This window comes from Lissotriton vulgaris, chromosome 3_2 (genome assembly GCF_964263255.1).
Source record: "Lissotriton vulgaris chromosome 3_2, aLisVul1.2, whole genome shotgun sequence".
Taxonomy (NCBI): domain Eukaryota; kingdom Metazoa; phylum Chordata; class Amphibia; order Caudata; family Salamandridae; genus Lissotriton; species Lissotriton vulgaris.
In genome coordinates, this window is record NC_141690.1 from 235,723,984 (window position 1) to 235,739,480 (window position 15,497).

General features: G+C 43.8%; 1 protein-coding gene across 3 annotated transcripts in view; it reads left to right on the forward strand.

Annotated features, from left to right (window-relative positions):
* PTPRA (protein tyrosine phosphatase receptor type A) overlaps positions 1 to 15,497 on the forward strand; it is a 906,420-nt gene that overhangs the window by 293,966 nt on the left and 596,957 nt on the right. For all 3 annotated transcript variants that reach the window (XM_086964286.1, XM_086964287.1, XM_086964288.1), the window contains one exon: positions 9,118 to 9,492. In XM_086964286.1, coding sequence (XP_086820412.1) covers positions 9,118 to 9,492 — 375 coding nt within the window. The remainder of the gene's footprint in view (positions 1 to 9,117; positions 9,493 to 15,497) is intronic.

Consider the following 15,497-nt stretch of genomic DNA (forward strand, 5'->3'; position numbering starts at 1 on the left):
AGACCCAAGACCTGCTGGCCTTCAGAAGACTCCTCAAAACCTGGCTCTTCGATCAGTAGCAGCCCCCCTACCACCCTAGCGCCTTGAGACCCTCGCGGATATGTAGCGCGCTCTACAAATGTACTGATTGATTGATTGCCATTCTTTAAAGGTGGAGATGTCCATCACAGGTGTGAAGTCCCAGTTCTCCACCACTGGAGTTAGTGGGGAGGGGAATGTTGAGATACTTTTACAGGACACCACCGGGTCCCAGAACTTCAAGGTGGGTAAGTAGACTGCAGAGATGTAGAGGTTGTTGGGGTGATGCAGCCTCGCTAATAAGAGGATCTTCCACAGGGATGTTTTAGCAAGGGCCTTGTCCATAAAAAGCCATCCCTTTTTCGATTCAGGGCAAGTCCACTCTACCGTATATCTCAGTTGAGCAGCCTGGAAATAGCAGAGAATGCAAGGGACCCCCAAGCTGCCTTGATGGGGGCTACAAGGGCAGTGTCTGGAAAACATATAATATACGGGGGAGGGGCTCTTAAGAGCAGATATTCGACCAACCACAAGAGTGGATATTGTTGCAATCGTGAGAGGTCAGACTTTACACGTAATACCAGACTCCGGTAATTAAGGGAGATCACCTCCTTTAAGGTGGGGGCTAGATGAATACCCAAATATGGGACAGGCCCCCCCATCCATTGAACAGAGAGAAGGCGGGTCAGATGCTCTTGCGTATCTTGGGAGACAGTCAAACATATCGCCTGGGATATGGCCAAATTGATCCGGAACCCCGATACGTTCCCAGAAAGTCAAACTTCCGCTATGAACTGGGGGAGGGATTCTCTAGGGTTATCAAGGGAGGCAATAACGTCATCCGCTTATAAAGTTATTTGATGTTCCTCGCCACCAAATCGAATCCCTGTAATCTCAGTATTCTCCCGGGTTCTTTGAGCCAACAGCTATGTAGTGTAGTTCCTATATTCCCAATAGGCTCTGCGCATTGGAATAATATATCCTATAGATGTGACATAGGACTGAGGTCAGTATGTCTCTATTGAATATACTAAACTTAGTTGTGAGTGCCAGCTAGCTCAGAGGTCACTAGAAACTTTCTTGAATTCACAAGAAGGGATTCGTTTATGACAACTGCATAATCATGACAACTTTGTTTCCCTAGGACTGGAACAAATATCTTCAGAGTCGTGGAAACAATAGATAACTATTTCACTCAGTCAATCGTGCATGCTTCGTTTCTACAGAGTTGCAGAGAAATAGTGAGACAGGCATTTTCAATAAAAGGATTTATTGAACAGTCTTCTTTCTCATGCAAGAGAGGTGAACTGCTACAATCGTTAGACAGAATGCAAAGTATAATGCGTACAGCAAGAATAGTATTATAAAATAAAACTGTAATAGCATTGTCTGTTGCTATGACATTTAAAAATACATACATAAATAACACAGGCTAAAATATTCCGCTGGTGCTTCTAAAGTGCGCCTACCCCAATGTACCTAACCTAGGTCTAGTACCAGGGAAGAAGTAAGTGCTGCTTAGCTTAAGTTTTAGTTCTGCCAAGAATTACCAACGGTTTCTCTAGGTTCTAATCCGCTCCATACCTTAGAATGAAGGAGGTTGGTATCTCTGTCTCGGACTCGATTTCGCAACACCCCGCAAGGGGAGTCAGAAACACTGTAGCTGGATTCTCGGCAGGAGGATATCATTTTCTTGTCAGTGCGTCAGCTGGAGAGTCTGCTTCCTTTGGCACTTGCTGTAGAGAGCTGCGTCAGGCAAGTAGGTAGTCGAACTGCACCAAACCACATGCCTATATAAGGGCAATGTGGATTGTACCTATATAGGGGCATGAATCACGGAAAATTAATTCGGAATCTAAAACGACATACAACTGCTCCAGTTAGAGCACAAACAATAGGGGGACAGTGGCACTCCTGCTGATTGCTGCGCCTAATTGGAAAGTGTGGTGAGGTCCTGCCTTGACCCGAACCGAAGCACATGGCTTACTACCGCTGCTGAACACCCATGAACAGAACTGATCTCCTAGGCCAAAGTGTTTCAGGACGCCAGACAAGTAAGGCCAATGAACTCGGTCGAATGCTTTTTCTGCATCTATAGAGAAAATCATCGACTCCTGCTGGGAGTGGACCGCCTTGCTTATGAGGTGAAGTATTCGCTTGGTGTGATCAGGGCATTGCCTGTTGGGGATAAAGCCTGCTTGGTCTGGGTCCTCCCGACCCTGCATATGCGAAGCCAGCCGCGCCGCCAGAATCCCAGTAAAAAGCTTGGCATCGATGTTTAAGAGTGATATAGGTTGGTAAGACCCACACTATGTCTTATCCTTCCCTGGTTTGGGTATAACCACCGCCACGTCTTACATGGACGGGGGAAATGTTGACGGGTTCGAGATAGAATTAAAGACTCTAGTAAAGAATGGCGCTAGTGAGTTACAGAAGGCATTATAAAAAGATGTAGTGAATCCATCGGGCCCGGCGATTCGTGGGGTTTCAATCTTGATATCTCTGAGATGACTTCGTCCACCCATTTGGGTACATCCAAGCCCCTTGCCTGATCTTCAGTCACCCGGGTGACTCTCGTCCCCCCAGGTATGTTTGAATGTCCTGATTTGGGAGGTCTTGTGCAGAATATAACTTGCCATAAAACTCTGCAAAACACGATGCGATTGCCTCGCCTCCTTCAATTAGAGGGCCCTCATCCGATACCAAAGCCTCTACATTATTTGCTTGCCGTTGGCCCCTAAGTTAGTTTGCAAGCATTTTACCGCATTTGTTACTCCCAAGTAAAAGGCATTTTTTTTTTCAAATCTTTTTTTATTAAGAGAAGCAGAGTTTTACAAAAGCAAAAACAGAAACCAAAAAAACAAGAAGATACGCTGAGTTACAATCATGAGAAAATGCAACCTGAGTTACACAGCTTGAGGGAAGAGCATCAAGACCATTTAAGCAAGGGATTCTCTATCGGTAAAACAATGAGCATTATACGTAATTACATGCAAATCTTAATCATAAAGGATATTTGCAATAGGAGAGGACTTGAGAAAAGGAGGACAGAAAGGAAAGGGAGGGGGAGAGAATAAGAGATATGGAAGAAGAAGAAAGGAAGAACGAAAGACTGGACTGAAATGAGAACGGAAACCGCAGCTAACATAGACTCATATTAGGTAATCTGAATCGTAACAGTGGAGTAATTGCGCTTATGTTGTGCCCATATGGTTGACAGAAACGAGTTGTGCATCAGGGGATATGACTACTGTTCAATTCTAAGGCTGGTCATAGCAAAGTTCCAGAGAGTCAAGTGAACTCCAGAGTTTGGTGTGCGACTTTCACCACGGTGAGGAGTGGAGTGCATCATTATCTGTGCCCCTTAAAGAGGTCAACCACTCTTTCCATATCTTAAAAGAAACATCAGAGGCACTTTTCCATTTGCTTAAGATAACTTTACACGCAAGCGTAAGTATGAGATCCATTAGGTGTCGGTCATGTTCACTTACTAACCTTGTGTCTATTGCCCCCAGCATGACATATGCGAATTCCCTACTAGGCCGGTAGTGAAAGGTTCTTTGAATGTAGTTATAAATCTTGTCCCAAAAGGTTTAGAGCAACGGACAATGAAAGAACATGTAAGCCAAGTCCCCCACATAAGATTTGCAATTCCAGCATAAGGGGCTGTCAAGGAGTTTAAGCTTAAAGAGTTTTTCCAGTGACAAATATGTTCTATTTATCAACATGAATTTAGTTTGAGAGAGTATCGATGATATTTTATTGGAAAAAGGTGTAAGGTGTATCTTATCCCAATCGAATGATAGGTTAGAGGAGTTATACTCGTTTTCCCAAGCGAGTTCGCACTTCCTATGTGTTTTCCGAGGGTTAGGGGAGAGGATTTTATAAATCTTAGACACCATGTGACCCATTCACATGAGATGAGATAATTTGTTACAAATTGTAGGAGGGTTCGGAGAGATGACTCTGGCAGAGATAAAGGATTTAATAAGTAAGAACTTATAAAAATGAAGAGGTTGGAGATCGAACCAGGAGTGTAAGTTGGCGAAAGGCGAAGACGCCTCGTAAAGATCTTTAACTAAGTTCAACCCCTTCTTAGACCAGTGTTTCCAATAGAGGTGTTTGCCCTCTTCCTTTATGGCCGGGTTGAACCACAACGAGGTTAAATTGGATTTGCTTATTTTGATTTTAACTTTAAAATGTCTCTCTAGGTTTAAGAGGGCCCTTTTAGTGTTAAGAAATATGTATTTGGAGTGAGGAAAGGCTGCCATATCCATTGTCATTAAAGCTGGTAGTGGTAAGTTGTTAATGATAGCCTTTTCGACATGAACTCAAACAGGATTGTACTCAGAGACTGAAACCAATTCACACCTGGCTTACATAAATATGCCGTCTGGTAGCACCTGAAGTTTGGTAAACCTATGCCTCCCTTATCTTTCGGTAGTTGGAGCTTCTTCAGGGAGATTCTTGGTTTCTTGCCCTGCCACAAAAAAGTATTGAAGAGCTTCTATATTTTGGTGAGGAAGTCATCCGATAGTAGCATAGGCAACATACTTACAAGATAATTGACCAGGGGTGTGATAATCATTTTCAGAGTTTCCGCTCTTCCCCACCACAACAAAAATTTTGGTGACCAACCGTCCAAAAGGGAAGATATCTTTTTATGAAGGGTATGTTCATTAATTTTGAGGGTGCTAATTAGATCTTTTTCAAATTATATCCCTACATATTTAAAGCTTTTGGTTTGCCAGAATAAGCCTGAGCTTCACCTCTGTTTTATCCTTGTTAAGCTTATAGCCTGACACTTCGGCAAAGTCTGCAATAGCGGACATCAGGGCTGGAATCGCTAACTCTGCATCCTCGGATACTACTAAGACGTCGTCCGCATAGGCCGAAATTTTGACTGTATATTCATCAAAGCAAATACCTTTAATGTGGTCAATATTTCGAAGATGATAGAGGAAGGGCTCGATGGCAAGTATAAAGAGGGCGGGAGATAGGGGGCAGCCCTGTCTCGTACCTTGCTCCAGGTTAAAGGATGACGAAAGGCACCCACCTGCTCGTACTCTCGCTGATGGGTAAGAATACAAGGCCATCACCATACAAATAAAATCTGTTCCTAACCTAAATTTATGTAGAGTGGCTTCCAAGTAAGACTAATCGACCTTATCAAAGGCCTTCTCTGCGTCTAAAGTTACTGCAACGGTTGGGGAGGTAGTTAGCTTGGCCTTTTCTATTATGTGTGTTAGGGTGCGGGTGTTATCGCTAGACAGTCTGTTTTTAAGAAACCCTACTTTGATGGGTGAATGAGTTTGGGCAGGATTTTCTGTATCCGTTTGGCCAATATCATAGCATACATTTTACAGTCGAGGTTGATCAGCAATATTGGTCTGTAATTCTTCTGGAATGTCTGGTCTTTCCCGTCCTTTGGAATTACTGCAATAATAGCTTCTGCAGGGGTACCAGTGACTTGACCACTATTAGTGAAGTCCACATATAAGTCTTCGAGAGGCTCTAGTAGGGTTGAGGAGAAGCTCTTGTAAAACATAGCGCTGAATCCATCTGGGCCCGGTGCTATTCCGGTTTTGAGAGTTTTGATGGCGTGCTCAATGTCTGCAGGGGATATGGGAAGGTTAAGGTCCACCTGGTCTTGCAGCGAAAGAGAAGGAAAAGCACAATTGTCCAGGTATGCTCCTAATTTGGCGCTTTTAAGCTCTCTGTTTTTACTATACAAGTCACTGTAGAAATCTTTAAAGATGTCAGCAATTTTAGTGGGATCTGAGTGTGGCGTCTCTGATTTATCTACCAAGCTCTTAATAGCTGTTTGCTGCAACTTAAATTTCAGATAAGATGCAAGGCTCTTACCAGCTTTGTTAGTATGGCATAGTTTGAAGTTTTTGTGATTCTTAAGCCAGATTTCAGCTCTCACTAATAATTTTGTTTTATTCATATTTTTTGGTTATTATGTCATTTAGGGCCTGAGGGTCTTTAGAAAGCACGTGTCTCTTTTCTAATGTTGAGATTTCCTGCTCTAGACGTGTTATATTATTGTTGTTGTCTTTATTCATGGCTGCACGAATCTTGATTATTACTCCTCTAACAGTGGTCTTAAGGGCCTCCCATCTTGTAGGATCGATAGTGTCCCCCTTCTTATTGTGAGCAAGGTACTCTTGTATGGCCGCTTCAATATCCTTCCTATTCGCATCATTCTTTAAGACCGCGTTGTTGAATCTCCATTTGTATTTTTTTAACCTCATTATGGATTGCCAGTGTCATCGTGATGCAAGAGTGATCAGAAATTACACGCGGTTCAATGGAAGTGTCCTCAATATCGGCAGAGGAGTGACCAGAGGTGAGGATGTAATCTATGCGGGAGTATTATTTGTGTGGAGGTGAATAAAAAGTATAATCCCTCCCTGTTGGATTTAACAATCTCGATAATAACGGGAGCAGAGATTGAGGAGTGCTTTGTGCGAACTATTCGGACGAAAAGGGCAGTGAGAGTCTCTATCCAAATGGCGATCAAGAGGGAGATTAAGGTCACCACCCATGACGTGTGTTGCATTGTCTGGGATCGTGTTCATGTGGTCGGATAACTCTTTCCAAAAACTTGGGTCGTCCTTATTGGGGGCATAGACATTGGTTACATAGAATTCTTTGTTATCCTTCGACAATTTTGTAGATACCCATCTACCCTTGGAATCAGCAGTACTCTGTAAGACGTCAATATTGGCTCTCTTTGCAATTAAGGTTCCTTTTTCCTAGGGCATCCGAGCCGATTGCCTTGCTGTACAATCTATTCTTCATTGAATTAAATTGTGGCGAGTCAATTTTAGTTTCTTGCAATATTATATCACCCTTTTGCCTGTGTATGTAATAGAGTATTTTTCTCTTCTTGACCGGGTGATTGAAGCCCTTTACGTTAAGTGAAACGATTCTAATAGACTGCTTGTTTGGGACCATGATATGAGGGGAAGTGTGATTGGTAGCACAGCACGATAAGCGAATCATGAGTGGTGGTAGGTGCCACGTGCATGTGTCGTATAGCGCAAAAGGACCACAAGTGGGGCATACATTGATGGGATATACAGATAATGAAGAAGCAAGGATCTGTTGATAAATCACACATGAGTAAATACACAAGTCGGGCACTGCCACTGAAATACGAGGAGCAGTTCTTTAAACACAAAGTCAGGCAAAGAAAGAACAAAGGAAGAAAAAACAACAAAAAGGACAAGATCCCCCACCAACCCCCCCTCACCCCAAACCCTCCCTCCCCACCCCAAAAGTACTCTAAGGACATGGCGACCAGGGAGAAAGAGCAACAACAACTCTCTCCCGTGGCAGTTGCAGATTACACCCTGCTCAATAGTTAGAGAATTCGCAACAACTAACATTAACAATAAGAGGTTCTACGCGCACATTCTAGAAATATTGCATACAGTTAAACGATCAGCACTAAAAACAGTCTTTTAAGTACATCGGAGAATGCAAAAGACAGCTGAGTTAACTGACTTAACCACATTATCTCCAATAAGTGCGTCATGTGGCAAAGCGTAATTACAACATATAGCCGCCACAAAAGCTATGATTGGGCCACTGCCATATGCAGGAATCGAACAGTATTGAAAGTAGTGTACTTAAGTTACACCAAAGAGTGTAAAACAATTAACTCGCACATTACATCCAAATGTGCGTCCTGTGGTGATATGGAACCCAATAGGAAACTCAGTAGAAAACATAGTGCAAATACAACGCTTAGTTGCCATAACCACTGTGAGTGGGTCACTGACATGTGCAGTATTCACCTTGGATAAATGCTATAAGAGTTCGGAGCTATTGTGTTAATGAGGACCAAAACATTGCCTAAAGCTATCACTTAAGGGTCAACAAATAATAATTGGTAACAGTACATGGAGAACGCAGCAGGTCGCAGCGAGAAATGTGGGGCAACAGTTGGTTGGACTGGCAGCTTCTGCAACAATAAAGTTGCGCAAAAACCGTGCCAATATATGCATTGATATGCATTATTGCATTATGGCAATATATGCATTGACAAAACCCACAGCACTTGCTAGATCTTTTGGTTTTTACAGCCGTTGTCTTGTCTGTGGAAATAGCTTTGTGTACCTCTGCTTCCAGCCACCATCTTCATCTGTTGAAGACTTACTGCCGTCCAGGTCAAACCAGGCCTTTCTGTTTCAGTACAGTACCAAGACCTTTCAACAGTTGCTGCTGTACAAAGTAACTCCAAGTCACACCACCCTAATGTGCACTGATATACAATTACAATAGAGTATAGTAGGAACTTGATCCCGCTCTATGGGGCATGTCACTAAATACTGTATGCGTGTTGAGAGACACGTACTTGGCCTCCTCACGTCATGCTACCTGCCCACTTTAATTCTGACAATACCAACTTTATTTCACATTGCACAGGGTAAGTCTATACCCTCCTGCCTTTGATCGTGTGTGCATTGTGTTTAGATTAACACAGTATGTAATATAAGCCATAGAAAGATGCTGGTATCCCGTCGTCTAAGCCTCCCTCACCTAGAATCTGTGCTATAAACCATAGCAACACGCTTTACCTGGATTGGACTGGACATCTTCACGAGTATCTACTTCATGAGCCTTCGGAAGCTGTCACTCCACCCCATTGGTCCTGCCTGACTATAAGGGTTTGTGACATGCTTACGTGTATATTGTGGAAGATGAGATATTCTAAATCTATCTTGAAATCTCTGCTTCCTGAGAGCGCCTACGGTAATGCACAGATTAGCGTTGCTTTGTCGACATTACACATTTAAAGAAATCAAGTTAAATATAAAACCTAGCTTATGCTAGAATCCTCTGAGCAGGGCTGAAATGGAGCTTTGAGCCAATGTACAAGATCTCCACTAGGTAATCGAAGGGCTCATTATTAATTACGGATGATCCTTCGATCCACACAGTATGGTAAAGCACAACCTGCCCATGAGTTATCTTGATGGAAAATTTCAATGGGAGACTACATGTAATGAGAAGGAAATATTTACGTTTTTGCTGTATGTGTTATGTATTGCATTTTCCTTTAAGCATTCATTGTTTTCATTCCAGCGCCTCCTGCAATTGGACTCGCTCCCGACACAAACAGCGGCAACTCCAGTCACAGTATCAACAGTGGAGATGTTGGCACCACAAGCTTGCACAACCTAAATGGAAGCATCACTGTTCCTACTTCAATCCTGGAAGCTGCTACTGCTGCACCCACCACTCTTCCTAATGGGACACAGTCCTCCAATGTAACTAAAGTGAATGCTACTCTGGCATCTCCCAATCAGACCGAGAAGGTGACTGTGGCTGCAGATCTGTCCACTACTGAGAAATTAAATGCAACGGTGCCCATTGCAGTTTTCACAGATGCTCCAACCACGCTTAGCGATAATAACATCACCACTTCCACCATATTGACGGATGAATTCACCACCTCAGGTACTAAACTAGTTATCATTCAGTGGAAATATTTAAATGTGCCATGTCAGATGCATTGTTGTAAAAATACTACATGTTTTGTGAAAACTTCAGGAGACTGAGCTGTGAAATGTGTCACATACTTCTGGACAATCTGAAGAGTGACTTAAGACCAAATTTGAGGTTTGGTCAAAAAAAATTCTGGGTCAGCAATGTATGTATATCAAACCATGTTAGTCTTGTACTTTGGTTATTATTGCCTAATTATTTAGGATTTTAAATGTAGTTTAGTATAATTATCTTTTGTGTTACTAGCACTGACCATATTCAGCGTTTGTTTACGCAAGCTGATTTTGTCTTTTCCAACTTGAGAAAATTCTCAAGTTCACTGTTGGGTATATTGTATAGAGAGTGGGAATCCTTCCTATCCTGTAGGTATTTCAAAGATATAGCGCATTTTCTTCAAATTCTACCACTGAGGTTCTGATTTTGTTTGTTTTAAATGTTTTTTATTGTTTCCTGTCAGCATGTATATAATTTTTGGAGAGATTCGTGTTTAATTTGGCATTGATTTGAAGTAAGACATTGCTATAATTTATTGATATATGATATTTTGAAAGAATTCTAATTGAATGTAGGCTATCAACTATTGTATTGAATAAAACCTTGTGCATTGAGGAAGGCGGTTTGACAGTTCTAAATATTGGAGTGCGTCAATCACCTTCTGAGTTAGAATTTGTGAAAATGGTTTCTAAAGACTTATGTTTTGCTTCCAGTGCATAAGATACTATTCATGAATCTTTAAAACATTCTTTGACAAAGCTAAATGGTCTCCCTTTGGGACCTATTGGCTTAAATAATAATAATAATCTACATTTGTAAAGCGCAAACAATCACCCGTTAGGGTCTCTAGGCGCTGGGGGCCATCGGGAAGATCAAGCAAGCTATTGCCCAGAGTCACATGGTGCTGGGCTAATCTGCTGCTGGCGCTGGGGATCGAACCGTGATCCCCAGATTCCGGAGTCAGTCGCCCTGGTCGCGGCGCCACACCTCTTCCTTTGGCAATGGTATCAGCCATACTATACAGTATCCCCGATGCTGTGCAGCATTGTTTTAAAAAAAGAAAATATAACCATATGCGGCCAGCTACGTCATTTTGTTAGCATGTGCACCAAGCACACACAAGCTTTTTTTCTTTTTTTTTTTTTTCTTTCCTGTTTATTTTGGTAAACAAAATACATGTAGTGTGGGAGAAGCAACACTGGGAAAATAGCATGGGGGCAACAGAGGGTAGAATGCAATATGTATGGGGTGTTCTGGGCTGTATGCGAGTCCCTGAACTTGTTTCTGTAAGTCATGAATTTTGAACTGAAGTTCCCCTTTATGGCCTCATTCTGCTCATCTTTTTTTTAGTAGATTTTCTTTGGAATTTCTGGTCTGTTTGTCCTAATGATTCTATCAAGCTTATCTGAAGCTGAATTTGGTCGTTGGTTGGGACCTATCATCCCTGCCGCGTAGTCAGTCTTTCCAGGCCTAGGTTCTCTAATACATGCTTCTACCATATGCAGTGTTTTCTTGATAACCTTGTATTTACCCATTTTTGTATTTTTGGGTAATGTTATCTGGCTTGATCAGGAGAAACAAATATGGTGTGAGGGGTACCCCGACTTTACAGGTTTCATTTCAACACTAGTAAGAACTGTCTAGGTAATTGCAGGAGAAATTAATTATGAAGCCCCTATTGTCTTATGGTTGCCCGAAGGGGGCTCTCGTGCTGGCTCCCATTACCAGCCTTATAGGTTACTGTTAGCCAGTGACTGGGCAGGAACGTGAGCAGGGGCTCCACTCCAGGATAAATGTAGGCCAAGACCAGTTTAGATGTTAGGGCTCACTCCCTAAGAATCTCTTAAGTTGCCTTGCTCCCAGCTCTAGCTGTACCTAGAATCCAAAGGCTCCCTAAAACAGAGTTTCTCCGCTTCTAATGTTCGACCGTGGGCTCTTGGTCTAGTTTTTGGAGTTATTGGTGGCACTTCTCTCAAATGCTGTTACCCTCCCCTCTGCCCCACCCCTCATCAGAGCCCAGACAGTTTCTCAGTGGAGACATCCCACCTTGTTGGACAAAGTGGGTAGATTGCCGGCACTGGCCTGACCTTCAAAGGAGAGTGATACTCAATTACTCCAGCATCCTTGGCCATTGTCAAAATTGGTTGATGCTTTTTGCTAGTATGGAGGAGGTTAATTGGGGTCAGTGTAGTGAGGTTTATCAGGGCCCATTCCCAAAAGCTTCCATTTTACAAGTTCATGTTTTAAACTTTACATCTTTTAAGACTGTGACGTTTATATATGCACATAACGTACTCTGAAAGTCTTTTGCTTGCAAGCACATTTCTTAGTAAGCATTTTATCAATACACCGTACATTCTGTTCAAGGATAAAGTACATTGAGCATGCTGATCTTGTATTTTGTTGTCCGTTTGAAACCAGCTCTGAATCCAAAAGGCAAATAATAACACAAGTATACAGTCCTCAGAAACCGGGTGAACGGAACCAGTTTTGATCATATAAACTGCTTTTGATTGTTTGATTGCCAGAGGAGCACTTCATGGATTATCTTTGTTCGCCAGTGACTAATTGCCAGCCCTGCTGACTTCCATCCTTTGCCTGCAAAGGATGGCGGCCTGTTGTACACCAGACTGGCTTCCGGACACAGCACACACAAGTAAATGGGGAGTTAAACTGGTCCAAGAGATCTTCCAGAAAGCACTTCTTACTATGCTCTTTATAGTATATTTAGTTTTATGTAGGGTTATCATTCTGATATATATGTATATAATCTATGCGATGTTATGATGGTTGAATTATTGATCATCTTCACCATTCTTGTAATGCTAAAAAATGTTTTGTTTCCTTCTACTAACAATTGCAGCGCACATGTTTTGCAAAAGAAGCTAATTGCTCTAATAAATGTTTGAAATACCAATTAGTGTATTTCTTGTGTCTTGCTTTGGGCATGCCTAAGGTGACAATGAAAGGGTAGATCTGTTTACATGATTTTCCTTGGGGTGGTTAGAGCAGTCCTTTTCAGAGGTTACAGACCCCATCCGGTACTCTTGTCAGGTTTAGGGGTCCAGATTGAGCACTGTGAGCTAGTCAGGATTTGGACCAGCATATTCTGATTATGTGCTTGGACCCAGTCCCCATATTTCGACTCATATGTTGTCCAAATGCACAGTCTTACTTATTAAGGAGGAGCTGTACAACAAGAGGCGGGTCTCGGAATGGGCAGCGCCATGACTCAATTAGTTCCCGATAGGCGATCTCTGCTCTTGTTCAATTCATGGCTCTCCCACCTCTGCTGGGTAAAAATTCCAGCCTCCAAAACGGGGAGTGAGGAGAGTTCAGTGCTCGCTCTCCAAAGTGTGAAAAAGAAACCCAGACATTTGCGTCCGCCTCTTGGTGAACCTACCAGCCACCCGGTTGGTGTCCCCAGAAATGGTGCTCCGAGTTCCTGTCCAGCCAGTTCAGATTGCCACCCTGTAGGTGCACAAGGCCCGTTGGTAGGCCACAGGGCGACTTCTTTGCCCCTTCTTTTCCAATGGAGGTGCAATCTATTAGTTAGAAGGGTGGTGAAGTGGCTTGCTTGCTTGCTTTTGCCTCTCTTTGCTTGCCTGCTTACGCACACACCATGTGGGTTTGCCTCTTACTGTTTCCACCAGGTCTTTCTCACAGTGATGGCTTCTCCTGACGATTTCTGCTGTGAGGGAGCCCCGGCGCCACCCTGGTATCTGTCATTTGCACGGCTGCAGAAGGCTTGGTCCAGGCCTGAAGAGCTTCGGCTTGAGGTGGATTGTAAGGTACAGAATAGGAGCTTGACTGCCCTGCGACTGCCATCTTTTGAGCCTAGGTTCAATCCCCTGGGGCTGGAATTCTAGATCATGGTTTTTGGTGCAACAAACCAGGAGCTGTTTACTATTTCGTTAGACGATCTTTAAGATTGTTTTATAGGAGTAGGCTGTCTTTGTCTCATTCGCGGAGGGAGGTGGCCCCAGAACTAGCTTGAAGTGGTTCAGAGGGAGAGAGCTGCTCATTACCTTTGACATACCCCTCAGTGTAACAGTCATAACTCCAGGGTCACAAAGATCCTGCCATGTTGGATTGCAATGAGAATGGTGCAATGTGGGATAGGTTGCACTGAGGCAAACAGGATGTGATTTTGTCCGTTTGTGACGCTGTTTCCAGGCGTCACACTTCACCCACAGGCTAGTGAATTGAATCAAACGTAGCCCCTCACACTGTCACCTGATAACAATGTATGGGCTTGTGACCGAACAGAAGAGAACTGGACCTGATGTCTGCCCTCTGTGGAGATGTGAAGGATTGGACCTTCTATCACTTGTACCCAAGACTAAGAACGGGACTACACGGGTATGCTGGCTGACCTTCTTTGTGACTACTGGGACATCAAAAGTTGCAAGAGACCTTTGCTGAGGTCCTTAACCAAGCATACACGGACAAGAGCAAAGGTCAGTAAAATGTCACAAGATGGTGGAACCAGTGGCGGCCCAGCGGGGGTGTTAGTAATAATGTTCGAGGCATATGGGCTGCAGATGGTACATTTATGAATAGATCGCCATCTGGTGTTGGGCTCGGATGATTGCACTTGTTTTTCTCTTGGAGAAGTCTTTTGTCGTCACGAGACTGATGACTCCTCCTTTGGTTGCTAGTGCGCATGGGCATCGGCTCCATCCTTAGATTGTTTTTTTCCGCCATCGGGTTCGGATGAGGATCGAAGCGCTCCGGATCGACTTGGGGGGAAAAGTGGTATTTCGGCATGTATTCCCTTTCCAATTCGATGGTATTGTTATCGAACGCAAGTTAATTTCCATCTCGACGCGTTTCGACGTCATCAACAAAAGTTACAACTTCTACTTCGACGAGACCGGGAGGCCTATCTCGACGTAGTCCAGCCCGGAGTCCATGGAAAGGACTCCATTCAAAAGATGTCCAACGTGTGGTGCTAAGTTCCCACACAAGGACCTACACGAGGTGTGCAATCTCTGCCTATCACCTGAACACGAATCCAGGGACTGTGAAGCCTGCGCAGCATTCTCCTCCAAGTCGACCGTCGAGCCCGAAGACACGAAGTGTCGAGAATGCAGTCAGAGGCAACCCCGGAGCTGTTCGAGGCCCAGCACCCCGAAGAAGAAGAAGAACATGAGGTGGAGTCTGGGTCGGAAGTGGACGAGTCTGATGTAGAAGAAATCGACGATCTCAAACCGTGAGTGACGACGTCCCCTTACAGAAAAACCGACCCCGTTTGGTGTCGACCCCGCCTTCGAGCACGGTAAGATACCGAAAAAAGTTTCCGACGCCCCGCTTTCGGGCCCGGCAACGAAACCGAAACACTCGGCCTCCCACTATGTCGGATCCGAGAAACGAGCGGCATCGACACCGAAGCTCCATACAAAGGAAGGCTCGCAGTCGAAACATTCCATGTCGAAACCGAAACGTGCTTCGACGCCGAAGACTTACTCGACACCGAAAAAAATCGGAATCGAGCAAATTCTTGGTACCGAAAACACAGAACACTGACGGTCAGAAGCAAAGGCACCTTTCGGAACCAAAAATTTCGGTACCGACACAGGAGCATCAGACCGATCCAAAACAAAAGACTTTGTGTATCGATCCGCAAACTGGCAAGGTGGTGACAAAACTACCTAAAAAGAGGAAGAATGAACAGTTGGACGACAAAGCTCTTCCTCCTAAAAAGAGAACAATGGGGACAAGTACAACTCCTCCCCTTTCTCCTCAACCTACAGACACACCATCTTCTCCTCTTCCTCACACTCTGCCAGCTATTCCTCCACCTTCTACACCAAGACCATCTACACCTCAAACAGATGTAGAAAGTGATACAGGGGAGGGAGAACTTCATGGGGATGACGACACTGCCCCAGATGAAGCAGACCCATGTGAGGATTATAATGCAGGGTCAGATAATGATAACGACCCGAACTATATCCCTC